Source organism: Heloderma suspectum, chromosome 15 (assembly GCF_057233095.1).
Source record: "Heloderma suspectum isolate Gila_16-S chromosome 15, 16-S_ref, whole genome shotgun sequence".
NCBI lineage: Eukaryota > Metazoa > Chordata > Lepidosauria > Squamata > Helodermatidae > Heloderma > Heloderma suspectum.
This window is the reverse complement of record NC_139472.1, coordinates 12,487,020-12,514,747: the sequence shown is the minus strand read 5'-3', so window position 1 is coordinate 12,514,747 and position 27,728 is coordinate 12,487,020. Positions and strand designations below refer to the sequence as shown.

The 27,728-nt window shown below is 47.1% G+C and overlaps 1 protein-coding gene across 7 annotated transcripts in view; it reads right to left on the bottom strand.

Annotated features, from left to right (window-relative positions):
• TNFRSF14 (TNF receptor superfamily member 14) overlaps window positions 1-27,728 on the bottom strand; it is a 32,215-nt gene continuing 4,487 nt past the window's right edge. For 2 of the 7 annotated variants that reach the window (XM_084822075.1, XM_084822076.1), the window contains exons 2-8: window positions 23,150-23,258; window positions 22,215-22,340; window positions 18,454-18,612; window positions 15,732-15,822; window positions 11,942-12,117; window positions 7,130-7,146; window positions 4,990-5,216 (exon numbers count right to left, since the gene is read on the bottom strand). In XM_084822075.1, coding sequence (XP_084678201.1) covers window positions 5,076-5,216; window positions 7,130-7,146; window positions 11,942-12,117; window positions 15,732-15,822; window positions 18,454-18,612; window positions 22,215-22,340; window positions 23,150-23,258 — 819 coding nt within the window. In that variant the 3' untranslated portion in view covers window positions 4,990-5,075. Of the gene's footprint in view, window positions 5,217-7,129; window positions 7,147-11,935; window positions 12,118-13,455; window positions 13,943-15,731; window positions 15,823-18,453; window positions 18,613-22,214; window positions 22,341-23,149; window positions 23,259-27,728 lie in introns of those variants that run through there. The other 5 variants (XM_084822079.1, XM_084822081.1, XM_084822080.1 and 2 more) reach the window with 4 other exon arrangements.

Sequence of the window (27,728 nt, the reverse complement as noted above, 5' to 3'; positions counted from 1 at the left end):
ACTTGGGCATACATTGTTTATTTAGCACCATCAGTGTACACGGCACTTTACAGCATACAAGAGGTCAGGTTCCCTGCCCCAAGGGGCTTACAATCGAAAATTTGATGCAGAGGAATCAACAGAGGAAGGGGAGAAATGTGGAAGTAAATGGGGGCAATATGCAGCTGTTTCAGTTACACTTCCTTAGGCTCAGTTACAGGCTGACTAGGGCATGGGATTTACCCACATTCACAAAGTTCCCCATCTCTGGGTCAAAAAGAATGTGACATGTGTAGCTCTTCAAAGTCTGGATTTGTGTTCCTGTGTATTCAACCATGTCAGTGCTTAATTAGGATTAAGTCCTTTTTCTGAGAGGCGCCTCAGCTTTTATGGCAGACAGGTACAATATGCCCTTCTCCGTACTGGGAATAGTTGTACCTCTTGAATTTGGCCAGTGCAGATGGGTGAGAATGTTGCTTCAGTTCGTTTTTTGAGCAACATTTACCACAGTTCCCAAAGTTCTTCATATTCGGTAGAGGAAGAACTTGTGATTTTAAAAATTCAGATGCAGGAGAAAACAACCCCGGAAGGTTTGCCCATCCCTAGACTTGAACCAAAGGCTTCACAGAAAATGGGGGTTTTGAGGAGGGATTTGAAGGAAGGAAGACAGGTAGCATCACACAAGTGTTCAGGGTGTGGGGGAGTTCCAAGAATATGGGGTAGCATGGGAGAAAGGACAGAGGCTTTTGACAGCATGGCTGCTTCTCATGTAAGCGTGCAAAGGATTGCAGCTATGGTTTTAAAAATGAGATGTATTTAACAATGACTCTGATTTAGTGTAAACATATGAAATTAGACACAAGAGTATTGTTGATAGTACAGGGCTACAACTATCCATAGATAGTATTGTAGTCTGTAATGACCCTCAGTGATAATTCCTGTGGGGTCTCACAGAACCCTGATATTTTACTGATACACTTCTTTCAGTTCAAAACCTCCTGAAGGTAGTATATACTGAATAGTTAACACACCTTTAGCTGTATCTAGGGATGTATGGTTTGTGTAAAATCCATTCCATCTGTTTCACGAATTGCCAGGCACCTTTCGTTCTGTTGTCCGCCCATCCACAGAATTGGATTTTTATTGTTCCCGAATTTGCGCAAATGTGCAGTTTTTCTAGGCAAAATTTGTGCAAAATTTGGGAAAGTTACAAAAAATGGTCTGCAAGTCTGCAGAACCTGCCCAACAGGGGGAAAGTTGCAGTATCCACAGGTCGAATTCATGGAACTCTGAACTCATTTGGTTCTGTTGCAGATTTCCCTGGCGCCCCTAGTTGCATTAACATGAAGTTTCTATTTGTTATGAAGTGAGAGTTTTCGCTACATTGGTTTATTGAGAGCCAGTCTGGTGTAGTAGTTAGACTGTTGGACTATGACCTGGGAAATCCAGGTTCAAATTCCCACAGCTGTGAACCTTAGTGGGTGATTTTGGGCAAGTCACTATCTCTCAGCCTAACCTACCTCACAGGGGTTGTTGTAATGATAAAATGGAGGGAGGATATACAAGTAATAAAATAAATGCAGAATCTTCAGTAACATCTCCCCCCTTCCCACAAACTATCTAATCTATGCTCATTTTCATATATCAGAACAATATCTAAAATGGCAAAAGGTTAACAGGATCAAACACCATTTTTTTACAGAGTAACATTGGCATGAATCTATTGAACATATCAATACACATGTTGAATCACTAGGAACGTCGGAGAAATACAAGCAGTAGGTGCAGGCCTGATCAGTCTCATCACATCTTTAGTCAAGCCTCATCAGAAGCCTTGTTTTTTCTTTTCTTACAGTTGCGGGGGAAAGTCCTATTTAGGGAACCCCATGCAGAAAGGGGAAGGTTAATATTTCCCGCAGTGGTTTTATCAATCATCACCCCATCTCTGTAGTCCCCTAAGCCTCCTAGCCATGTCTGTGTGATTATAAGTAAATTGCAGCTGTGGAGGAAAGTATTAAACTTTACCTTCCCATGCTGGGGGGTGAGTCCAGAAAAAGATTCCCCCTGCCAACTGTAAACAAAGAAGACTTAGCTTCTATCGACATCTTTAACATAATGTGTGGTTTGACCCTTAGTTGGTTACCTTTCAATCATAATTTCTCCCACAATATATTTGCAGCTAGGATTAGGAATGAGAGAACCAAGGATGCTACAGCTTGCAAAATTCTCCAAGCTTTACTCAATGCATGCTTCATTTCTCTCCTGTTCTCATTTTGACCTGTTTTTTGTTGTTGCTATTGTTCAAATGCACATTTTTCAAAAGTGAGCATTTTTCAAAAGTGTGCATCTTCCCGCCATTGACTAAAGCACGAAAACATGAATTTAAAAAAGCGCACAACTTTAAAAATGCACGATTTAAAGTGTGCATTTTTTAAAGTGCATACTTTCCCCCATTAAAGCATTAAAAAGTGTGCATTTTTAAAGCTGTGCATTTTTAACGTGCACATTTTGCAAACATGAATGCAAGTTTGGGAATTTGTGAACATTTTTGGAGAAAGCATGCTCCCATTGGTGTTCGGGAATGTGAATTTTCAAGTGATTTGCACACTGAAGCAAAATTCTCATACATTCTTATTTGCAGCTAGTCAACGGAAACTATGCTGTGCTCTTTTAGAGGTCCCCCTGTTCTTAGGGAATGCATGCATTCAGGTATCTTGCGGTCTTGAATTTGAAACCTTGGAGGTGATATCCAGATGCCTCACCCTCTGCCCCACTGGCTTGCTTTTTGCTGCACTAGTGTGTGACTGCTCTACAGCACCACCGCTGGAGTTGGCCAGAGAGTGGTACTGCAGTTCCAGCTCAGCAAGGGAGGGTAATGTGACTTAAGAGGCCAGTTGGGTTCCTGCTGGTCCTATGAAGCTTCTGATTCTGGCCGAGCTCCTCAATCTGAGTTATTTCTTGCTCAAGCCCAGCCACAGCTGCAGTTAGACAGTCTATCTCTGCTTACCTGCTTATCTCCCCACCTGATTCCTAGCTCGACTTACTTACCTGGATGGTGTTATCTGGTTGCCTCAGCCTGATCGTGCCTCCAAATGATGTCATTGCAATCAATAAAAGCTAAGCAGGGTCAGCCCTGGTTAGTACTTGGATGGGAGACTGCCCGGGAATCAGGCTTCCTGCCTTGAGCAGGGGGTTGGGCTCAATGGCCTCGTAGGCCCCTCCTAACCCTATGGTTCTATGAAAACCAACCTTGCCCAATCTTCATAGACAGGTGTCCCATTATTTCAAAGAAGGCCAATCTTGGGACTACTCCCAGCTCCAGATGCTTTAAATATAATATTGAAATGAAACTTCATCCACCCTGTCAATTAGATGTAATGGCTGCTTGTCACTCACTCCTCCTGGTGTCCCCGGTTCCTACTGCTGGTGCCTTTCTCTTTCAGCCTTTGAAGGTTTACTTGGGAAGCCCTTCCACTTGGCATTGTCCCTCGGGGCTACGTTGTCTTGACCCGTTCCTCTGCTGTTCCCCAGTCATCTTCCCCCTTGCCTCAGGTCCAGCTGTGCCCCTCTCCGCCCTGGTCCTCCCTCTCATCTCATTCACTGCCTTTCAACGTGGCTGTAGCATGCCGTGGCCCAAGGCTTGGACCCAATGCTATCAGGAGAGAGGCCTGATGGCACGGAGGGTGGGGACAAATGCATGAATCATCCCCAGAGAGAGTGATTCAACCACCTGCCATTTCAGGGACCCTAATGGCAGGGGAGACACGGGAGCCAGCCATGCCTTTACCTGCACAGCCCGAGGAAGGAGCTCTTCCCCTCTCATCTGATTCAGAAGACTCATCCTCAGAATTCTCCACCCCTTCGTTATGACGCCACGTCCAGGGGCAATAGGAAGTTCTGCAGCTCCACTGCAGTGAGCGCTTGAGGAATAGGACATGGGGCCTTTTACGTCCCAATGGTTTCCTCAGAGGGGTGGGATCCAAGGCACCCACCCATCACCAGGACTCCTGAAGCCCTGAATTGGTTCTAATTTCAAAAAGCCTACTTTCAAAAGCCCTCTACAAGCAATCTGTTCCTCCCCTGACAGCCCTCAGAAAGAGACTATGGGAGGAAAAGGGGCTGCCAGAGAGCGAGAGAGAGAAACGGGGTGCCAAAGAGAGTGAGAGGGAAAGGGGATGCCAAAGAGAGAGAGAGGGGGAAAGGGGGCGGTAGAGAGGGATAGGGAAAGGGGGTGCCTTTAATAGGCACTTATTGCTCTGGTCCTACATACCACTGACTTTAGCCCTACCCACTGCCAGCATGCAGCCCTTGAAGGATTACCCCCAAGGGAATCCAGCTGTCATCAACTTAAAAAAAAGGTTCCCCAACCCTTTCTAGACCATTGCTGGAGCAACATCCACCCCTTGCTGCTCTTCACTTCCTGGTATCCAGCTGGATGCCGTCCCCTGCTCTGCAATGAGCGGACTGCACTCTTGCACACTCTGCACTAGCCTGTACTCAAGTCGATCTTCACCAGTACCCCCTCCAGGCACCAGCCTTGAACAGGAGGGAGGAGAGGTCTCCCTGGCCCATTTCTGCCTGGCTTAAAAGCCCTTCTGTTAGGCCTTTCACATGACACCATCTCCTCCTGAGAGATCCGGGGCTCAGCAGACAGCAGTTCCCAATTCTACCTGCCTTGTGGCCTGTTGTTTCCTATTGTCTGGGCATCCGGGGTCACACTGGCAGAGTGCACAATACCTTGGTGGCAGGTCTCCCATTACAGTCATGATTGTTCAAGGGTTCCATCTTGTGGCGATGCTATCACAAGTTCAGACCCCTTGACCCAGTCCAGGTTACAGACCAGGAGTGGGGGGATTTTCTTGTTATTGTTGTAGTGAACCTCTGGTGTCCACAGCATTCCACCTCATTAGTCCTTTCCCAGCAGAAATGCCCTCCATTCTGCCTTCATCTTGCATATGAATATGACCCTTCTTCCACTTCCTCTGCTTAGCCATGTGGAAGAATTGCTGCTTCAAGTAGAGCCCACGAAGTTCAGGAAAGGAGAATGTGTCATGTCAACTAATGGGAACCATCAGGGAAGTCAGTGGCCAAACCTGTTAGCCATGGTGATGCATTCCCACCAAAGAGTTTTGTTTACTGAATGTTGACTCTCCGAGGTTTTGAGTAGTTTCTTGCATGGGTGCCACCATGTTGTCGTCGTTCTCTTGTACAGGACCATAAACTGTCTTTGTTTCTTCCTTTTAGGCAAAGGTAATTTGGAGGGGGGGGCGGGAAGTAAAGACATTATCATCCTGAAGAACTTAAGTCATAAGAAACATTGAATAAGGAGAACTTGTTTAATAGTCCCCACCCCAATCCTGGATCCCAGTTCTAGGCAACACAGCATCATTGAGCTGAGGTGCTTTAGGGAGCCATCCTATGCATGTTTAGACAGAAAAAAAGTCCTACAGCTCCCAGCATTCCCCAGCCAGCAATATGCTGGCTGGGGAATGCTGGGAGCTGTAGGACTTTTTCTGTCTAACTATGCATAGGATTGCACCCTTAATGAATATCAACTGATATTTTTATAAGCTCTGTGCAGATGGGCTCTTGAAATTCTCCACTGTTTGAGGGCGGGAAAGAAATTGGGTGGACCATTTCACCACATTTCTTGAGGGGAAGAAGAAGATCTCCAAGAGGTTCTCAGAGGAGGAGTTCATCATTAACAGTCACAGCAGCACAGCTTCTTTCTCGCCCGCCTGCTCAAGGTTTCTGTTTTTGCTGCCTCTGCAAATTGCAACAGCAGCAATTGCACTCACCGCCTGGCCACCATTTTGCCTTCCCCCACACAATGCCCTGGACCTCCCATCATTCCAGTGCATTGTGTGTGGGGAGAGAGGGGCAACTGGTGGCCCAAACAAACCTCGATATTTGAGGGAGTACCTCCCCCTATATATGTCTGCCTGAGGACTGAGACCTGTTGGAGGGTCTCTCCTCTGCATCGCACCAGTGTAAGACATACACTGTGTTGGGACGTGGGAGAGGGCCTTCTCTGCTGTGGCACCCCAGCTGTGGAATGCCCTCCCCTTGGAGGCCCGATTGGTGCAGACATTGGTCTCATTTCGGCGCCAAGTTAAAACATGGCTTTTTACCAAAGCCTTTGAGGGCAAACTGCATTCCCTAAAGTAGCACACTGTTTTAACTGTTTTAACGTTTTAAATTTTAATTGGTACTAGCTTGTTTAATAGTTTAATATGTTTTTAGGTGTTTACATTATTTATTGTTTTATACTGCTTAAATTGATTTTATTTGTATGCCACCCTGAGATGTTAATGATATAGGGTGGGATACAAATGTTTTAAATAAATAAAATAAATTATAAACAAACAGAAAACAGTGGAGAATATTCAGAACTGCAAAGTGGCCTTTTTCTAGGGTTTAGGGGGGAAAGAAAAATTTTCTCATAAAAATGTCTTCTGAGAAATTTCAGGTGGCTTCTGGGTGGGTGTTGCAAGGAAAAGAGGGCAGCAAGAGGAAATGGGGTGGAGCCTTTTAAGCGAATCAGACGCTCAGCTCGGCATCACTGAAGCTGGGATGTAGTGGGAAACCAGGGCAGAGAGAGAAAGAGGATTAAAAGCAACCCCAATATACACTCCATATGGGCAGAAGTGAGGAGCATTTTTTAAAGTGTTCTACTGAAAGTCCGCCTTCCCTTGAACAAGCCTTCCTGGGTTTTAAGATCTTCGGAGGAGGCCCTTGGCTTGATACTTTTGGTATTTGTGGTACCGCTGCCATCACAGGCATGTTGGTGGGGACGCAAGAGAGAGCTTTCTTGGTGGCCACTTCCCGGCTGTAGAGCTCTCTACCGAGGGAAGCAACATTGGCCCCCCGTCCTCTCTCTTGTCCTTATGCCACCAGGCATAGGCACTCTTATTTAGGCAAGGCTTTGACATATAAGCTGGACTGTTGCTGAAGAGGTTTTTAGTTGGTATGGGCTGATTATTTCTTTTACTGTTGGGTCTTTGTGTTTTGAAATTATTTGGTTTTATACCATGTTTTAATTAAGATTTTGTTAATCCAGGTGTTACTGTTAGCTGCTTTGAGCACCACTGTTTAGGTTGAAAGGCAGGACAAAAGACATTTATACGACACATATTACAAATCTACTCACCGGTACTCCACCAGCATCTGCAAACAAGTAGGAAAGAGCTTTCTCAGAAACATTCCTTGCAGCATCCTAAAGCTGGACTCAGGTATCGAAACTCAGGGGAAACGTGGGGCTGGTTCACACACAGGCACATTTATGCTTTGCATGTCACATGTCGGTTATCAAAGGGCCAACTTGCTTGTATGAGTGAGACATCACAGATGAAACAGCAGAGAGAGAGGTTGTCTACCACTCAGAGTAGACAGTACCACTCTAATGGTCTGAACCTGACTTCATATAAAACAGATTCATATGTTCAGTTAGGACTAAAGTAGGGATGTCGCAGTAGTCTGGGAAGGGGGTGTAATCCAGTGGACATCCCCCCACTCGGCCTCCCAGACTCCAGACCGCAGACTGCTACGCTTGCCCAACTCAGTCCGCCGAGCCACCATTTTTGCATAAAAATGGCAGATTGGCCTTTTTCATAAATGCCCATCTGTGCAAATGGTGGCTATAAAAGGGCCGTTTATGCAAGGGGCCATCCACGCAAAATGGTGGCTCGGCGAGGGATGGGGCAGCTGTGCGCCACTCACCGGGCACCCACGGACCACCCGGCAGCTTGCCACACCACCGGTGGGGGTCCACCAAGCGGCACACGACCTGGACTATAGTAAGTTCACCCATCCCTAGACTTGAACCATGTCAAAATTTCCTGCCCACTTATACTGCCATTTTCTTGACAGGCAGTGAAATTGGGGGACTGTTTTGGCCTTTGGGGGGAAAAATTTAGGAGTAGGGGGCAAAACTACTCATCTCTCATCATGGAGTTCTTCTCTGGGCTGGGAGCAGCAGATGCTGCCATTTTGTACCTCCCTCCCCTCAGATTGATACGACATCATCACCCCTCCCCTGAACTCTCCCCTGCCACCACTACCACCACAAAAATTGCAGGTTCCATTTCACCCCTCTGCTATGCTCTACAATTAAGCCGAAAGTTGATTACTTTTGGCACAGCTTTTTTTTTTAATAAAGGGAAGGGGCCCTTGCATACAGCAGATCCCAGGTCCAATCCTGGCATCTCCAGGTACGGCTAGGAAAAGTCCCCTCTGTGAAACCCTAAAGAGCCATTGCCAAGCAGACAGTACTGAGCGAGATGGACCAAAGTTCTCATTTGGTGCAAGACAGCCTCCTGGAATGCCTTCGGTTCTCTGGGAGGGGTGGGTGAAGTTTCAGTTTAGTTTGGTTTTGATCGGAATTTATCAAAATTCTCGAAGTTCTCCATATACAGGACAAAAAGAACTTGAATTTTTAAAAAAGTGGGAACCAAAACTGACAGATTACACCGTCCAAGCATAGAGCTTTGAGGGCTTTGTCCTTAAACATCTGGGTTCGAATCCCTGTATACTGAAACCTATTAGTGCTTCATTAGGGGGGGCACCTCTTTTTTCTGACAAGGTCATGACCTTTAACAGTGACATGGCAGGGAGGCCCAACATGGTCCTCTCCATACTGGGAACAGCTGCACCTATTGAATTTGGATGCTGCAGCTGGTTTTTGGTAAGAACCCACAAAGCTCCTCATGGGCTTTTAAAAATGTGAATGTGGGAGAAAGTGAAGCTGACAGGTTTGACCCATCCTGAGCCCTGGCATCTCCAGTTAGAAGGATGTTAGGTAGCATGGCTTGAAAAGAACCCTACAGAGAATTCGCCCATCACAGTTCACGGTATTGGGCTATCCCAAGGGTGGGCAACCTCTGCCCCTCCAAGAATTTTGGTCTAAGGGACGATGGGAGTTGTAGGCCAAAACATCTAGATGTCCATGCGTTGGCCACCCATGGGCTAGCCAAACCACTATAAGACTGATTAATATGCCCAACATTCTTTAGAGTTGGCCCATCTCTCACTGAATATTACTCCCTGCCTCTTGCCTCATTTTTAAATCAGTTTCAAACCAGTTTAGTCATCATGGCTTGCAGGTAAGTACAAGAGCTGCAGCATATTGAAGCCCTTTGACTCTTTTCTGAGAGGCCAAACTAGACATGATATTAACTGTGTCTTTGCATCCAACATAAAGGTTTTTAAAAAACTGAATCAACTGGGGAGGGTGAGGAAGACGGATAATTCACAGGATCAGAGCAGGCACAGAGAGGTAATGTAACCCTTTCCTCCCCTGCTGTGACCCTGAAGAAAACCCTTCTTCTGAAGCTGGTATTTGCTGTGTGGGGAACAATGTATTTCTTTCTTTATTTTAAGAGTTTCCTATACCTCCCATTAGACAGAGCTTCCAGGATAGTTTACAGAAACCAAGATAAAATACAAATAAAATATAAACTACATATTAACCCCACCACCACCACCATTACTGCATTAAGAACATTACAAGAGCCCTGCTGGATCAGACCAAGGTTCCATCAAGTCCAGCATTCTATTCACAAAGTGGCCAACTAGCTGTCAACCAGGAACCCACAAGCAGGGCATGAATGCAACAGCACCTTCCCACCCATGTTCCCCAGGAATTGGTATACATAGGTTTTCTACCTCTGATACTGGAGGTAGCACATGGCCATCAGGACTAGTAGCCATTGATGGCCTTATCCTCCATGAATTTGTCTAACCCCCTTTTAAAGCCGCCCAAGTTGGTGGCCATCACTACATCCTGTGGTAGCAAATTCCATAGTTGGACTATGCGCTGCGTGAAGAAGCCCTTCCTTTTATCTGTCCTGAATCTCCCACCAATCAGCTTCATGGGATGACCTCGGGTTCTAGTATTATGTGAGAGGGAGAAATAAGCCTCCATTCAAAATGCATTTAAAAGCCTAGTATTTTTTTAACCTGTCGCCAAAAAGACGACAGTGTTGGAAACTAGGGATCTCAGAGGAATCCGCAACAGAACCAAATGAGTTTGGATTTTCATGAATCTGACCCATGGATGCCACAACAGACCAGATTCCCCCGTCAAGCGGATCCGTTTTTAAAATTTTCCTGAATTATGCTCAAATTTCCTTGTTGAAAACAATACGCAAAATAAAAACCTGGCCAAAAATGCCCATTTCCCCTATAGGCTAAAGTGTGAACATGGGCATTTGGCGGGAATTTGCGCATTTCCGTACATGCACATTTGTGCAATTGCGAATTTGCACAAATTTGGAAAAAAAAAATCTGATCCTGTAGATGGGCAGAGGATGGGATGGAAAGGTGCCTCACAATTCACGACATACAGATGGAATGGATTTCATACAATCCGCACACCCCTATTGGAAACGGGCAAACCTCTTTGAAGAGGGAATTCCACAAACAGGGCATGACCACTGAGAAAGTCCCTCCCACATCTCTCTCTCTGATCACCACCTGCCTTGCTTCAAGGGGTCAGGGGGAGCTGGGGGAGATCCTGTGAAGAGGGTACCATACGCAGGCAGGTTGGTATACGAGTTGGAAGACGACTCGGAAGTTGCAGCTAGCGCAAAATGCAGCAGCTAGACTGCTGACCGGAACACCGCATAAAAACCATATAACACCAGTCTTAAAGGAATTGCACTGGCTGCCAATATGCTTCCTGTCAGAATTCAAGGTTTTGGTGATGACATTTAAAGCCTTAAGCAGCTTGGGACCTCGATAATTGAGGGAGTGCCTCTCCCTATATATGCTTGCCTGAGAACTGAGATCTGTTGGAGGGGCCCTCCTCTGCATACACTATGGCAGGATGTGGGAGAGGGCCTTCTCTGCTGTGGCACCCTGGTTGTGGAATGCCCTCTCCTTGGAGACCGGATTGGCGCAGACATTGGTCTCGTTTCGGCACCAAGTAGAAACATGGCTTTTTACTAAAGCCTTTGAGGGCTAAATGCACTCCCTAGCACATTGTTTTAACTGTTTTATCATTTTAGATTTTAACTGGTTTTAGCTTGTTTAACCGTTTAATATGTTTTTAGGTGTTTAAATTATTTATTGTTTAATACTGTTTAAATTGATTTCATATGTATGTCGCCCTGAGATCTTAATGATATGGGGCGGGATAGAAATGTTTTAAATAAATAAATAAATAAATAAATAAAATAAGAGTCAGTAGGGGGGGTTCAGGGGCTGCGGTGGCTTCGTGGTTAAGATGCTGAACTGCAGACCGGAAGGTCGGCAGGACAGCAGTTCGAGACCCGAGTGCCGCGTGACGGAGTGAGCTCCCGTCTTCAGTCCCAGCTCTGCCAACCTAGCAGTTTGAAAGCAAGAAACTGCAAGTAGATAAATAGGTACCGCCTCGGCGGGAAAGGTAACAGCGTTCCGTGCACCTCGGTGTTTAGTCATGCCGGCCGCATGACCACGGAAGCGTCTTCAGACAGCGCTGGCTCTTCGGCTTAGAAACGGGGATGAGCACCTCACCCTAGAGTCGGACACGACTGGTTGGGGACACCTTTACCTTTTTAGGGGGGTTTCAACTCCCTATAGCAAATATCAGCCCCAGAAGAGGGATATTTCTCAAATCACAGCGAATGAGGAAAGGGCTGAATTCCACACCTGCTCTGATCCCATTAATTATCACCCCCAGCTGACGCAACTTGCTTTTTAAAAATAAAAGAGAAAGAAAGAAAGAAAGAAAGAAAGAAAGAAAGAAAGAAAGAAACACACACCACTATTGATTTAGATGCAAAGACACAGTGAACTTGCATGTGTAATTTCTTGCTGAGATGTGACACATGGCAAAGGACCCTGTTCAAAGTAGCGTTTGACTTGCACGTCACTGGAATGGGCACAATTCCAAGTTTCAGAATTTGGATCTAAGTTTGCTTGTTTTTAACTACACACAGCACGTGCTCCTTTTACTTATTCCTGGGGGGGGGGGCACACCCACCTTTTCTGTTCTGCTTCTTCCATCTCCATATCATGAAGCCAATGCAAACAAAAACAACAGCAGGGAGAATGGTAGATAATATTATCGTGAGCTTCTGGTCGGGTTCTTGAGGTGCGCAGACTGCATCAGATGTTGTACTGCCCGCCTGAATTTCTCTCCTGCCTTCCTTACTGCAACTAAAGTGAAGGTTAAAAGAAAGAAAGGATTTACTGCAAAACTAGGAATGAATGAATCAGGCTGTTTCGAGTCCGTGCCCCTCTCATATGTGTTCACTCATAAATCTGTTCCATTTTTGCATTGATCTCTGATTCTTTTTTCAAGTTTTTTGCTTGAAATTTCACATTCAAATATGTACTTTAAAGGTGTTTTCTCTCACACTTTTATGTGCATTTTCTCTCTCAAGATACTCACTTATAAAGGTATTTTCTCTTGAAACATACATATGTATTTGTACCGTATGTGCTGGCCTGAAGCTTGAGGCCGTCTCCAGAGACTCTGCTCTGAGGGCTTTTCTACATAAAGCTTTTAGCCTGCACCTTTACTGAGGCTTCTGCTTCCGGATTCTTTGTGGGATTAGGGTGGGCACCTTCACACTTTTTCCCCCCCAAGGTTTTTCTTTATCTGCCTTACTATATGTTCCATTATACAACCACTAGGTGACACTGTGGTAGAGACGAATTGTGCAATTACATGAGATTTCTATGGCATTATTCAAGCCATTCAGAAAAAATACCACACTTTCCTTGTTAGGGAAAAAAGCCCATGATAATGGTCGCAAAGAATGGGAGAGGCCCTGGAGGATGACGACATCATGCAAAGGACCTGGAAACTACCATGAGTGAGAAATCATGAGCGCACAATAAAAGCCTTGTGTAGAATGGCTTTGAGTGCCCTCACAAGATCAAGAGTGGCAGGTAACCACCAGGGAGGAGGCTTTTTGGGTAGTGACACACCAGTTATGAAGCAGCTTTATAAACTTTTTGGCCCCAGGGGAAGACTTTTTTACCCACCCAGGCCTTTTACATGAATCAAGTTTTACAGTCTGGTCATCTTGTTTGCTTATTAACAAAACAAAAGAATAAATGTGTTTGAATTATATTTTTAATTGGCTCTTATTCCCTTATATTGTATTTTAATTGTTTCGTGAGCCACCCAGAAAACCAGTATTATGAGGCAGCTCTGTTCATTTAGTAAGTAAATAAGTAATGATTTTTTTCTCAAAATATACCCTTCAAAACACATTTGGATGCATTTTTGAGTCGGTCGGATCATTCAGGAGTTGCAAAAGCCAGTGGAGAAGTAAGTTCTGATCCGCACGCTAGTCCGAGAGGCGTGGATCCGGTCAGTTTGTACTGAAATGGGCAAAGATCACATTCCTCAAGCTTCCCTCTACAGGACAAAGCTGATTCTACATGTCCAGAATCTAAAGTCGCTAGTAGTCCAATTCCATTGTTTCCTGCAACAAAACATACACCCGCCAAATGTTTGTAAGGATTGGCGACATGAGAACTCACTTGCTCCTATAGGGAAGGAACAACTTTCCTGCCTTTTTCAGCCCCTCTTCCCTAAAAAAAGGAAAAGGGGAGCCGTCAGTTGGATGATGAAACTGGACAGTAAGCGGTTTGGCCCCAGGATCACCATCTACCAGATGCTGGAGCTTGCGAAAAGGATTCACACGGAAGAGGAGGAGTACATGCAGGGCTGGCCCAAGAGATGGGCTGCCTGAGGCAGAAAACAAGATGGCGCCCCCCACCCATTCCATACTCAAAAGTCGACTGGACTGGCAATTGCATCTTTCTTCAAGATTGGCAATGGTACCACATCCTCCCCACAGCTGAAAGCAGCAGGCTAGCTTAGGGGGCACGAGGCAGGCCATGTAGCACATAGCTCTCTTCTCCAGCACACTACTGCCACCTTGCAGCATCTGCCGCCTGAGGCGACTGCTTCACTCTGCCTAATGGTAGGGCCGGCCCTCAGTACATGGATGAGTAGCAACCTCCTCCCCTCTCTGCACAGAGACTGCCCCCTCCAAGGACTAGGGGATGGAGAACTTTTTTTTTCTGTTGAGGATGGTTGTGCAACTGTTGTGCAAGAGTAACGGGCAACTGCTTGCACAACTGAAAGATTGCGCAGATCTCCACTAGTGCTATCTGAGTTTGCGGAGTGTCACCGTTGGATTTGTTGTTGTTCAGTCGTTCAGTCGTGTCCAACTCTTCGTGACCCCATGGACCATAGCACGCCAGGCCTTCCTGTCCTGTGCTCTCTCCCGGAGCGTGCTCAAGTTCATATTCATTGCATTGGTGATGCTATCTAGCCATCTCATCCTCTGCCATCCCCTTCTCCTTTTGCCTTCAGTCTTTCCCAGCATCAGGGTCTTTTCCAGGGAGTTTTCTCTTCGCATTAGGTGGCCAAAATATTTGAGCTTCAGCTTCAGGATCTGTCCTTCCAATGAGCACTCAGGGTTGATTTCCTTTAGGACTGACTGATTTGACCTCCTTGCAGTCCAGGGGACTCGTAAGAGTCTTCTCCAGCACCACAGTTCGAGGGCATCAATTCTTCAGCGCTCAGCCTTCCTTATAGTCCAGCTCTCACAGCCATACATTACTACTGGGAAAACCATAGCTTTGATTAGACGGACCTTTGTCGGCAAGGTGATGTCTCTGCTTCTTACTATGCTGTCTAGGTTTGCCATAGCTTTCCTCCCAAGGAGCAAGCGTCTTTTAATTTCATGGCTACAGTCACCGTCTGCGGTGATCTTGGAGCCCAAGAAAATAAAATCTGTCACTGCTTCCATTTCTTCCCCTTCTATATGCCAGGAAGTGATAGGGCCAGATGCCATGATCTTCGTTTTTTTAATGTTGAGTTTCAAACCAGCTTTTGCACTCTCCTCTTTCACCCTCAACAAGAGGCTCTTTAGATCCTCTTCGCTTTCTGCCATTAGGGTGGTAACGTCTGCATATCGGAGGTTGTTGATAATTTTCCCAGCAATCTTAATTCCGACCTCTGATTCATCCAACCCAGCATTTCTCATGATGTACTCTGCATATAAGTTAAATAAGCAAGGTGACAATATGCAGCCTTGTCGTACTCCTTTCCCAATTTTGAACCAATCGGTTGTTCCATGTCTGGTTCTTACTGTTGCTTCTTGACCCTCGTACTTTCCATGGGGTTTTCTTGGCAAGAATACTGGAGTGGGTTGCCATTTCCTTCTCCAGTGGACCACATTTTGTCAGAACTCTCTGCCATGACCTGTCCGTCTTGGGTGGCCCTGCATGGCATAGCTTCACCGTTGGATACTGCCCATTAACTCTACCCCATTTTCTATTGCTGCTACCTATTCTTGGAAGTTCATTCTGGGACATCTAAACAGCTCCATTTCTCCCTCTCTGTCCCCTTTCAAATCTTTAATCAAAGGTAGGAAGGAATGGGTGCCTGCCATTCCATAATTGGTCTGACGTTCTGAGATTGCTTCAGGTCTAATCCATTTGAACTGCAGCGTGAATTCTGGATGCTGGGATATCTGTTCTCCAAAAGCTCATCTCTGCTCCTAAACTTCAGGATGTAAAGGAAATAGCAATGACAGGAACAGGAGGATGCTGAATTTTAAAAGATGGGGTGTCACACAGCCATGCAATGGAATAGTAGCAGCAAGAGAACTGACACCATCTTTTTGTTACCTTTACTTTGTTAACCTTATTTCGAAATGAAATAAAATTTCATGAGCAAAAAGAGAGAGGGAGAGAGAAAGGGAGAGAGGGGGGAGGGAGAGAGGGAGAGAAGTGACACCTACTTGATCCAAGGTTTACAGAAGAAGGACATCTCAGTCTCTGAAAAAGTTCCAGGTGGGCAAAGTTCGAACTCGGTGTCGTTGATTTCCGTGCCTGCAAAAGAATGTGATATGCTGAGTGTCCTTTTTACCATTACAGGCATTTCCAACAAAAAGCCAAAACTCCGAGAGGAATGTTTCTCATTAGCACTGGAGGATGGGGGCTGTTAGATCAGAAATAATCTTTTTTTAGAATTAATTAATTAATCCATTTCATTTATATCCTGCCTTTTTTCCGAGGAACCCAAGGCAACATACATCATCCTCCTCCTCCTCTCCATTTTATCCTCACAACAACAACACTGTGAGGTGGGTTGGGCTGAGAGTCTGTGACTGGCTCAAAGTCACCCAGTGAGCTTCCATGGCCGAGTGGGGACTAGAACCCGGATCTCCCGACTCCCAGTCCAACCTCCCCTCCCATTTCCCCAAATTTGCCTCAGACTTCTAAATTTCCAGATTTGCCTCAGACTTCCAAATTTGCCTCAGACTTCCAGTGCTGTGCCAAAACCTCCCCCTGCCATTCCCCAAAATTTGCCTCAGACTTCCAGATTTCCAAATTTGCCTCAGGCTTCCAAATTTGCCTCAGACATCCAATGCTGTACCAAAACCTCCCCTCCCATTTCCCCAAATTTGCCTCAGATTTCCGAATTTGCCTCAGACTTCCAGATTTCCGAATTTGCCTCAGACTTCCACATTTGCCTCAGACTTCCAGTGTTGTGCCAAAACCTCCCCCGCCATTCCCCAAAATTTGCCTCAGACTTCCACATTTCCAAATTTGCCTCAGACTTCCAAATTTGCCTCAGACAACCAATGCTGTACCAAAACCTCTCCTCCCATTTCCCCAAATTTGCCTCAGACTTCCAAATTTCCAAATTTGCCTCAGACTTCCAGTGCTGTGCCAAAACCTCTCCTCCCATTTTGCTAAAGTATCTTCCACTGTGAAAGAAGCCTCGGGGGGGGGGGTTGCCCCTTTCTCGGGGAGGTTTAGAGTTTCTTCTGGATTTCTTTTGGTGGGGATGTCGTGTTTATCTTACCGTTATGAGGATGCTGTGTTTCTCCTTTCTATTACACATTTCTCCCTCATTCTGCAGCAGGGATGGGCACCTTTGGGAGGTCTGGGGGACATTTTCACACACACACACACACACACCCCAGCCCCTCCACAGGCTGCACTCTGCACGGCTCCAGGGGCAACAGCAACAACAACAAACGCCAATTTGCTGCCGATTTTCCGCAGGCAGCCACAATGAAAGGCGAAAACGGCCAAATCTGAAGCTAAACTGAAATAGGGCTTGTTTGTTCGTTCGGCCACCTCTACAAATTTTGGCAGTGGGGTGGTGGTGTTGGGGGGCTGCAGGCCTGGTCCAAGGTCTCTTGCTGCCTTAAGCAATACAGCAGTGCTCCTGATGGTGCCTACCCACTTCTACTTGCTGTGGCTGCCACAGCCACTGGTACCCACCCACCCAACCCGCTTGGCCGAACTCCCACGAGAGGTAGACCAGCCAGCCTCTCACAGGAGCTCCGCAGCTGGGCCACAAGGCGGGAGCAGTGGGCAGGAGCGAGTGGCCAGCCAGACTGGCCAGCTGGCCAGCCAAGCAAGTGAGGGGGCAGCTGGGCAGGGTGGGCTGCCTGCGGCCGCCTACAGTAAGAAGAAGTGGCAGATCCTCCTGGCACAGATGGGGGAGGAGTGTGGTGCAATTTGCCACTCTTCCCATTCCCCTGCCTGATGAGAGCACATCAGCCCTGGGGGTTGCACCCAGGGGCCCCGTGCTGCCTCCCTGTGCTTCGCAGCCTCCCTGATTGCCCATGCTTCCCAATCTGAAAGAGCCCATGACTTCATGTCATCTTCCCCTGGGTTTGAACAGAAGTGAGGGAAGCCAGGGAGGCTGCAGGCCACTGCACATATGATGATACAATGAACGACCCACACAGACCCCTCAGCCACCTCATAACTAAGATAAGCCTTCCTTCTCCTTCGACAAATGTCTTTTCCATCAAATGAAGTGGTCAAAGGAAACGTTAAAAGAACTGTCTGGCAGAGCACTGGATTGAGCTGCAGACAAAATGCATGGACAGCATAGGGATGTACACTTCGAAGAATTCTGTTTCTCTTATGCTTTGTTGGACCTGAGATGGTGACTCAGATGGACTGTATCACCTCAGAATAGGGCTGTCCAAGTAGGGCTGAGCCAAAATTTCTCAGGCAACATTTTTTTCAATTTGGAGATCCCTCTTTACCTGCTCGACCCACGCCACCCCCAGAAAACTAAAGCCACTTTGCAGAATTTTCTCTATATATCCTCCACCGTTCCCCACCACCACCAATACATTAGGTCTGGGCATTCTGGTGGGTGAAAAATGGTGGACAGGCAGCTAACACAGTTACTGAAAAATGGTAGACACAGCCAACACAGCAACACACTCTCTCACACACACACACACACACACACCCCTTAGGAAAAAATGACAGAAGCCATGCTACTGCCAGAGTTAACAATGAGCCCCCACCCCCAAGAAACTGTTGAATAATTTCTCTTCCCCTCGGAGAAATGTGGTGAAATGGTCCCCTCCCTCAAATTCTCTCCTAAGAAATAGGGTGGAGAATTTCAACAGGCCATGTGAACCCAGCTCTAGAGAAAAGAGATTGTTGGCATCAAAATCATCACCAGAACTATATTGGTCTTACCAGACTTTGTAACCCTATGGCCAGGTGGGGAGACCCTATGCTTGTCACACCGCTCGCAGGATCCCCCGCCAATGGAATGAGCACAGAAGTAGCCTTCCTTGCATGCACACACTGTGTTCTTGGTATAGGTGCATTGCTCCTTAACTCTCAGCTGGGCTCCTGTAGGGCACAATTACAAATCTGGATTGGCAGAGGACCAACATATTCTCAGGCTCTGGCTCGTGGGTTCTGGAGTACCTCACCCTATGGATGTCAGAGGAATCCATTTGGGGTGGAGGTGAAGCTCGACGAGCTTCCCTTGGTTCAGCCCCCTGGACTTCAGTTCGCTTTCTGCTGCACAGCCTAACTCGATCTGCATTTAGGGATGTCAGAGGAATTCGTCCAGGGATGGAGTTCGCTGAGCTTTCATCAGCTCAGCCCACCAGACTTCAGCTCATTTCCCCACAAGCTGGCTTAACATCAACATTGTTAAGATTAACATTGATGGCTCTGCATCAAGTTGGAACAGCTTGTGGATTTTCCGGGGGGGGCGGTATTTTTGTAAATAGAAATGTATGCAAATTACAGCCGTAATTGGCATAATTTACACAAATTTCAGCCATAATTTGTACAAATTTCAGCCATAATTTGTACAAATTTCAGCCATAATTTGTACAAATTCTGGCTGCAATTTGTGCAAATTATACAAATTGCTGGTGCAATTTGTGCAAATTTCTATTTACAATTAAAACAAAACTGGGAAAGGTTCCTGGATTTCAGGAAAAACCTGCAGTTCAGCTTGCAAATACAAGACAAGCTGGGGGCGCTGTGGAAAGCCAGCGAGCCCAAAAAGGGACAGATTTCCTGGTGATGGACATCCCTAATCTGCATCACATTGCACCAGTTTGGGTATTTTGCAAATTCTTTTGGTGAGCCATAATTTGCACAAATAGAGATTTGCCCAAATTCCGGCTGCAAGTTGTGCAAATTACGCAAATTGTGTTTGCAATTTGCACAAGTCTATAGTTGCACAAATTACGGCTCGCCGCAAAAAAAGGCACAAAAAGTTCCTGGAGTTTGGGAAAAACCTGGGGCTCGGCCCACAAATGCAAGCTGAGTCAGGCACACTGCGGAACTCCTTCAAGTGGAAATACAAATGGATTGCCAAGCAATGGACACTCTATCACACCTGTCTGGTGACCCATTGGTAAGTGGACCTCATATCCCATCTAGAGGGTGATCTCCTAGGGTGACAATTGTCTATAGCAGCGGTGGTTGACTTCAAGACAGAGATAGGTGAGCTATCTGAAGCTCAGAAATTCTCCAAGTTTCCAGGACAGGAGGGACTCACTCAGGGAATCTCAGGAAAATCTCACCACCAACATCCTGCAAGCATTCCTCACTTCCCTTGAAGCTAGGCAGCAATAGAGGCCCAGGGGAAATACAAAAGGGAGTTTCCCCCTGCCTTTGCTGGGGTGCAGAGGGTTATGGAAGAGGTTCCCTCAAGGGCTCCTGCAATGGTGTGTTGGGGGTGGCAGAGGTGGCTTTTAAGGACAGGGAAGGCAACTGAGATGGGTAGGGGGAGCTAGAGACTTCTTCTGCAGCTTCGATTTTAATCCAAGACAGAGAAGAATTTCTGGGCTTCTAAAGCTCATCTTGAGGTAAGCTTTATAAGCCCTGGGAGACTGTTTCCAAGCCTGAGCTAAGGGGATGTCTCTATATCCTTGGAAGGGGTACTCTGTTGCAATCCCTTCATTGCCTAGGACTGGCATACCTCAGAAAGCCTCTCTCCCAGATGAGCCCATCCACCTGCTAAGAGGTCATCTTCCAGGGCTCTGGTCTTGCAATCATTTAGTACAGCCTCCCCCAACCTGGTTCCCTCCAGAGGTTTTGGACTACAACTCCCAGCATTCCTGACCATTGGTCATACCAGCTGGGGCTGATGAGAGCTGAAATCCAAAACATCTAGAGCAGGGATGGGCAACTTGTTGCCTTCCAGCTGACTTGGCCTACAGCTCCCATCATCCCTCACCATTGGCCAGGCTAGCTGGGGCTGATGGATGCTGTAGGCCAAAGGGTCTGGAGGGTGCAACCCCTGGTCTCGAGGGTGCCAGATTGGGAAAGGCTGACTTAGTACAGTTCAGGTTATCCGACCAATAATGCTTTGCCAGAACTGTACCACTGCAGGCTGAAGGAAGCCATGTTTTCATGCTCCCTCGTAGGAAAGGAAAATAAAATAAATTCCCTGCATAAACAAGAAAAAGCCCCTAGCGTGACAGCGAAAAGAGCTCAATCTAGTCTTCTCCCGAAGAGGCTATTTTTCTATATGTAGACTTTTATCCATGAGGAAGTATTCAACTTCCCCACATGCAACATCCTAGTGGCAGCCCGAAGTGCTTTCCTACAAGGGTCACTGAATATATAAACCAGTGAAGTAATTAAATGCAATGCTTGCTTCAGTCTGAAACAAAGCAAGGCCCAGCTGAAGGGCTCACCCTCTACCAACTCTGCGGCCTCGCTGGAAGCCCAAATTTGGCACTGCCGCCAGAGCGCCCATCCCAGTGGCAAGCGGCTTAAACCCTGAGCCGGAAAAGGACTTAGGATGACGGGGGTGGGGGACTGCACCTGATTCCTAATGTAGCCAAGAGTGATGAGCTGGGCAAGTTTAGGAACGTAGGAAGCTGCCTTTTATTGAGTCAGACGCCTGGTCCATAGGGGTGTACAAACCCACAACTTCCGGTCTGGGGCGGCGGGGTCCGTGGTGGGGAAATCCAAGCCGCTTGGGGCCCCGCGGATTCCCAGGAGCCTTGCCACGTCCATTGGATTTCACGGGCGGCTCTGCTCCTGGCCACACTGAGGCCCTGGTGATTCCCCACCAGGGAAGCCCTTGACAGCCGGCATTTTTGGTGCCAGTGGCACCAACAACCTTCGGAGCCGTCCCGCAGGAAATCCGGTGGATGCAGAGGCAAGTGGGGCCGGTCTGCTGCCAACTCGACAGGGCAGATTCTTGAGAATCTGGCCTGATTTGAGTCTACAGTGGATTTCCCCGCCATCCCTACCAGCGGTCCATCTAGCCTAGTATTACCGGTACTGACCGGCAGCAGCTTTCCAGGGTTTCAGGCAGGGTTCCTTCCTAGCCCTACCTGGAAATACCTACCAGGGATTGAACCTGGGACCTCCTGCATGGAAAGTGGCTAAGCTATGGTGCCTCCTGAACAGGTTGAATTCTGAGCCAGGTAAATAGGAAATTTGGCAATGTCGCTGCTTCAAGATTCCCAGAGATTTCTCACAATGTCCCTGTTATAATGTCACACCACAGCATTGTGGGAAATTTACATGGCCACCTGCCACTGCCACCACCAGGTAAAGCCACAACTGGGGACACTGGAGGAGAGCCACCCAAGGGCCCTGTGCCAAGGCCCCCCTCAAATCTGCCAGCCCCAACTGACCCTTCAAAACATGGGTAGCTTGGATAATTTTTGGAAGTACATCCGTCTCTGTAAGTTGGATCCACAGTTCTTTGAGATTTGAACTTTGGGCTACAGCCAATGTGCCATTTTGAACATCGCAACTGTAAGTTACACCTTAGGAGAGTCAGGGTCAAAAGTTGATGCCCTCTGATGGTTTGCCCCAGGTTTGTAAGACTATGGAACAATTCTAAACCTCTTTCCTTTGGCATAAGCATTTAAGCATTGCAACCGTAACTCTTCTCTCTACTGGTGTTGAACAGAATGCATGCATTTCTCATCTTCTCCTCCTCTCGCTTTTTTGTTTTGTTTTACCTGAATCACATACACGACATCTAAAGCATTTTGGCAGTCCATTCGGATGTTCTGTGAAGGTCCCATTCATACAAGGAATGCAAACTGGACCTGAAGTGGCAGTGCAGTGTTTCGAGACTCTGTACCCTAAAACAAAGAGATTCAAATGGAGTGTGCCAGGTGGCTGACCATCGCTTTTGTGAGGGGAGACTGGTTAGCTCATGTTTCCTCAATGGGAGCTCATGGCGAGCTGGGAATCTCTGCCTTGTGTTGGACTGAGATACCCAATAGAGCTTGGGGAAGTGGAAGGGAAGAACACGGCTTGAGTTCCAGGTGTCAGGACCCATGAACTCAACAGCTGCACTGCCCAATGGAAGACCGAGAGGAGGACGGGATACAGGATGTTCCACGTAGACCTCCAATGCCTCCTCTCATGTCCTTCCAGTCACCAAAAAGGGAGGCCTTTTTAAGAGTCATTGCAGAAAACATGCTGGAAACTGATGGGTGAGCAAGGAGCAGGCACAGACTAACACCCAGAGAGTCAGCACAGGTCTTTAAAGTAGCATCAGTTCCCCCCACCCTAGCCCTCCAAAGCAACGACATCCCTGAGGACACCCTTCCCAAGGGTCAATCTGGCCAGCCGGATGCAAACAACCCTCAGCCATTGTTCCCCTTTGCTGGTTGCAATCAGCTTCAGCTATTGAGCTTTGGCTATTGGGCGGTATAGAAATGTAACCAATAGATAAATAGATAAATTATTGCCAACTACATGCCCTTTCTGAAGATGTTGTTTCCACTTAGCTCACTGGCCTTCCAAAAGTGGACCGTGATTTCACCCAAAGTAATTTGCAAAAACACCAAGTTCTTACTCTTCCAGGGTGGATTCTCTTGTGCTCCTCTCCTCTGGTAGGGACATAGCAAGTGACACCCAACTGCTGTTGTCATGCTTTACATACCTATCCCACACTTGGGGCAGCATTCACGGTGAATTTCATATTCCCAATCTTGGCAGGCAGATACTTCCAGCGGGAGCAGCAGCTGAGTTGCAAGGAAAATGTGAAACATCTTTCGAGGAAAAAAGAGAAGGAGTTTTTGTTGTTGCCCTGCTCAGCTCAATGCATCTCAACAATCATTCTTCGTGGATTGATCTTATCCCCTAAATATGGGGGTGAGCAACCATTCATTGTGATTAGAAGCAAGATCTGCCCGTCACAAAACTAGACTCCCCTCCTCCCCTAGGATGTGTTCTATCCGTTCCATCTGTGTTTCACGGATTCTCAGGCACCTTTCACTCTGTCGTCTGCCCATTGACGGAATTGGATTTTTTTAGTTTCTGAATTTGTGCAAATTCGCAGTGCAATAATGCACAAATTCCCCCCAAATACACAAATTCCCCCCAAATGCACATTTTCATGCATTAGCCTATGGGGGAAATGCACATTTTGGCTGTTTTTATTAATGTTTACGTATTTTTCTATGACAAAATTTGCACAAAATTTTCCAAAGGTTAGAAAAATGGTCTACAAGTCCACAGAATCCACCTGACAGGGGAAAAGCCATTCTGCTAGGGTGGATTCATCCGTGGGTCAGATTCATAAAAATCCGAACTCATTCGGTTCCATTGTAGATTTCTCCGACATCCCTAACCTGTCCCTCGCTCCTCTCCCTGCCCTGGTCTTTTCCTTATATGGAGAGCTTGGGGAGAAATATATCAGTTTTTGAAGACACTCTCTGTTTCTCTTTGCCCCACCTTATCCCAAATTTTCACCAGTGTTTAGATTTGGATTTTGTCTGTTTCAGAGGCACCTCACTTTGATTCATCCATCTCCTGAATTAGATTTGGATTCATCCAAGTCCAAAGCATTAGTTGAAAATGTGGTTTTTTAAAAAAAATTAAACACCCTGCAATAAAGCAATCTTGATCTGATTGTATGTATGAGTGCATCGAGTTTGTTTTGTATAGGGTTGTACATGCAATATGCCACGTATGCCTCTAATCAGTGAATAAACACTGCCCCCCCACCCCAGTCTCGATGCTAATGTATCTGTGGCCTCTCTGCCTGTTAGCAAGGAGATACTTATTCTTAGTCTCCCATGGAAGTCCCATGGTAGTCACAAGGCATGGTAGTCACAAGGCAAGAGATTATCACTTGGAGTTTTAGAAGTTTCTACGTTGGAAAACCAAACCAGTGATACACAGGCCCACTTCCTAAAGTCACAGTGTCACAGGCCTAGCAGGTATTTGGATCTACTCATAATTCCACGAACGTTTAGTCATGAAGCAAAATTCCCCACCGCTGGCACCACAACTATTTCACTGCTGCATTTGTGGGTGGTGAAATGCAGGCAGGAGGGTTTTGCTGATTTGCAGGGAGAGAGTGTGTGTGGAGTGAATTTGGGGGCACACTGATTCTCCTGGCAGCTGCCATTCCCTCCACCCCACCCCTGGAATGCCCCTAAAAGTGTCATGGAGCATTCCAGCTGTCAGGATTCCCTTGGCCCCCTCTTTCCTCAAGCACTCACAAACACACAAAAGAGAGGCTTCAGTCTCAGGCCTTTAATTCATTATTCATTACAGATGCAAATCCTCGAAGACGCTCCAGCTACAAGGAAATGCCTCCAGGGGATTCAAATGGAACCACCGAAATTTGCCCACAGTTTGAAAGGGAGGCTGTCTGACTAGGCTAACTTAGGGAGGGAGGTCCCACCCCTCACGTGCTGCTCCCCTGTGTAGCCTCTCATGCATCGCTAACCGGTTTGACCATCCGAACTCTGCCCCTGATGTTTCCCTCTTAGCTCTGCGCCACCGCCTCGTGTCTCTTAGGTCACAGTCCTCAAGCCCCTCCTCCTCCTGCTCGCTGCTTCTCACAGAGGGGGGTGAGGATGAGGTTTCATGCCCGGCCATCTGGAAGCTGGTAACCTGAGAAGCACGCCTGTCCATACCTGAACTGGCCTGTGAAAAAACCTCCCCCAGCAATGGCTGCCCCTCTTCTGAATCTGAGCTGCTAACTATCTCCCTGCACTCAGAATCAATCCTGACACCAGGAGGAAGTAGCGCCTCTTAAACAGGAAGGGCTATAAAACATTTCCTGTTTGGGCTAGGCCTTTGCCTGAGCAACAACCATCTTCCTGGCACCAATGTATTTCAGTACATTCCTCATCTCTGAGTGGCTTCTCAGCTCGAACTCCAACCCAGCGGACCTCCTGGCTCCCATCTGACTGTTGCTCGGCCCTGGGCTCCAGCTGGTGCTGAATGGGTGATTTACAATCTTTGGATTGGAAAATGAGCCAAGTTACTCCCAATCCTTTTAGAGATGGCTTGGCTTATTTCAGACTCTCGAAGCTGAGCAGGGATACGCTCACCCTTCTCTTGTTCGAAGGACGAGAGAAGAAGAGGTGGGACAATATAGGTGGCTTATGCAGGGACTCCAAGCAGAAAGGAGAGTCAGCAGAGCTGTTTAACAGACCTTTGAGTCAGGGTCAGCATCACCATCTTTGGGGACCTGCTAAGGCCCACATACCAGGATAGGGCCCACTGCTGACCCCTGGAGCCCCCTGGCCCTGTTGTTCCTCCTCATCGTTGTTGCTGCTGCTGCTACCTGTTCACCTGTCCCTTCTAAGAGACTGAGGAGACAGAGCAGAGGCTGAGCAGATCAGGCCCAAAGAGAGAGGGCAAGAGAAGAGACAATGGTGGCAGCAGTGAGGAAAAGGTTGGCCCTCAAAGGGCAGCCTTGTCATGGACCCCAGTCCCTGGAACTTCCAGTGTGCAGCAGAGGATTCTAATGAGGACACGATCTGCTTCCTGGTGGTAGGGCAGTCAGTGCCCTAGGAGCCTTCCCAGCCAGAGGACACAGCCCTGCCATTTATGAGCCCCTTCAGAACCTCAATCTCCCAGCCTTGCAGAAGTCTCATGCTGCAAAATCAGGCAAGGGCCCTTTAACAGACCAGGAAGCTCCTCCAGAAGAGCAAGGGCTGACCACATGGCAGACCTTGTCAGCCTACATAAAGCTTCAGTTGGCTTTAGCTCCCTGCTAAGACAACATCCTCCTATTGTCTTGCCAGGAGAGAGTTCCAGCCAGCAGGACCCACTTGGAGCTAGCTAAGGTCCTGTTTCCTTCCTGCCTTGATCTAATTGTCATCAAATGCTAACAGCTTCCCGTGCATGCCTCAACAACCCACAGAATGACAGGCACTTAGAGTATCCAGTGGAGGAGGAATGCATAGGAACAGCTCTAGGACCTTTTCCAGAGTGAGAGCAACAACAACCGTTGCTGAAGTACTAGGCTAATTGACAGCCCCTCCTTGCGCTGGCAGATAAGTGAAGGAATAACAAGGCTTCCAGTTTTTACTATTGTTTGTGACAGCTCAACACAGAGGAAGTTAGAGAATGAGGGAAATGATCAAGCAGAGGCTGGGCACTTTGCTAGTCCTTTAAATGGCTATACTTCTTTGCAGGATTCTTTGCATTTCTAATGAAAAGCTAAAGGTTGCTGAAGAACGTTTGTTACAGCTCTGTGAGTTTTACAAGATGAAGCTATGCTGTCATTCTGAAGTAAGCACTGGTGGAGCTTACTCCCAGATAAACTATGCATAGGATCTCAGTGGCGTGCTCTCTCTACATGCTTAATCATGAGATTTTATTAATGGTTTGTTGTCTGTATCTGAGGATGGAGTTCTTAGCTAGACAATGGGGCTGGGGCTCCAGTGTCAGTGGGGCGGTGAAGCCACTCCAGGTTTCAGTCAGAACTCTGAAGGAGCTATCCAAGGTGCTTTGCAGTCCGTTAGAGTTCAGACTGAAACCCAGAGTGGATTCACCACCTCACTGACACCAGAACCACCAGCTTACAGTGGGAGTTGTAGGCCAAAACATCTGGACAGCCACGGGTTGCCTAGCTCCTAGTGTAGATGACCCAATGATTTGACCTGGTATAAGACTCAGCTGAAGTCATTCCACATACTTAACAGCAAGTCATCAAATGGATGTGCGTGCTGGGGGTGGGGAACCTCCCAACCAGTCTTTCCATCTGTTCTTGCCCCCTTCTTAATCCCCCTTTAAATTGAGTGCAGAAGCACTTTGGATAGCTCCTTTAGAGTTCTGACTGGTTCTGGTTGAAACCTGGAGCGGATTCACCACCCCCATTGACATTGGAGCCACCAGCCTCCACTGTAACTAGAGTGTTAGCTCCGTTGTGTATAAGTAATAGAAAAGGGATGGATATGGGAGCTATCATTATGAGGTCCTGCACCTCAAAATTTACTATTACACAACTGAGGGTGTCCTACCCACTCCCCCCCCCCCCGCCAAAAAGAACCTAGAGTCAGGATGGCTTTGGGTGGCTCAACAGCAAAGCTGGAGGAATGAACCTTCTCTGACCTCTTCCTCGTGTTCTTAACATAAATCCATGCGAAGGAACCTCCTCATTCTAGATCTGATGAACTGACTAAAGCAAATCCATGCAATGACATCCACACCAAACCACAAATGTAGGCTCTGAAAACAAGCTGCTGGAACAACAAAACACAGAGAAGATGCAA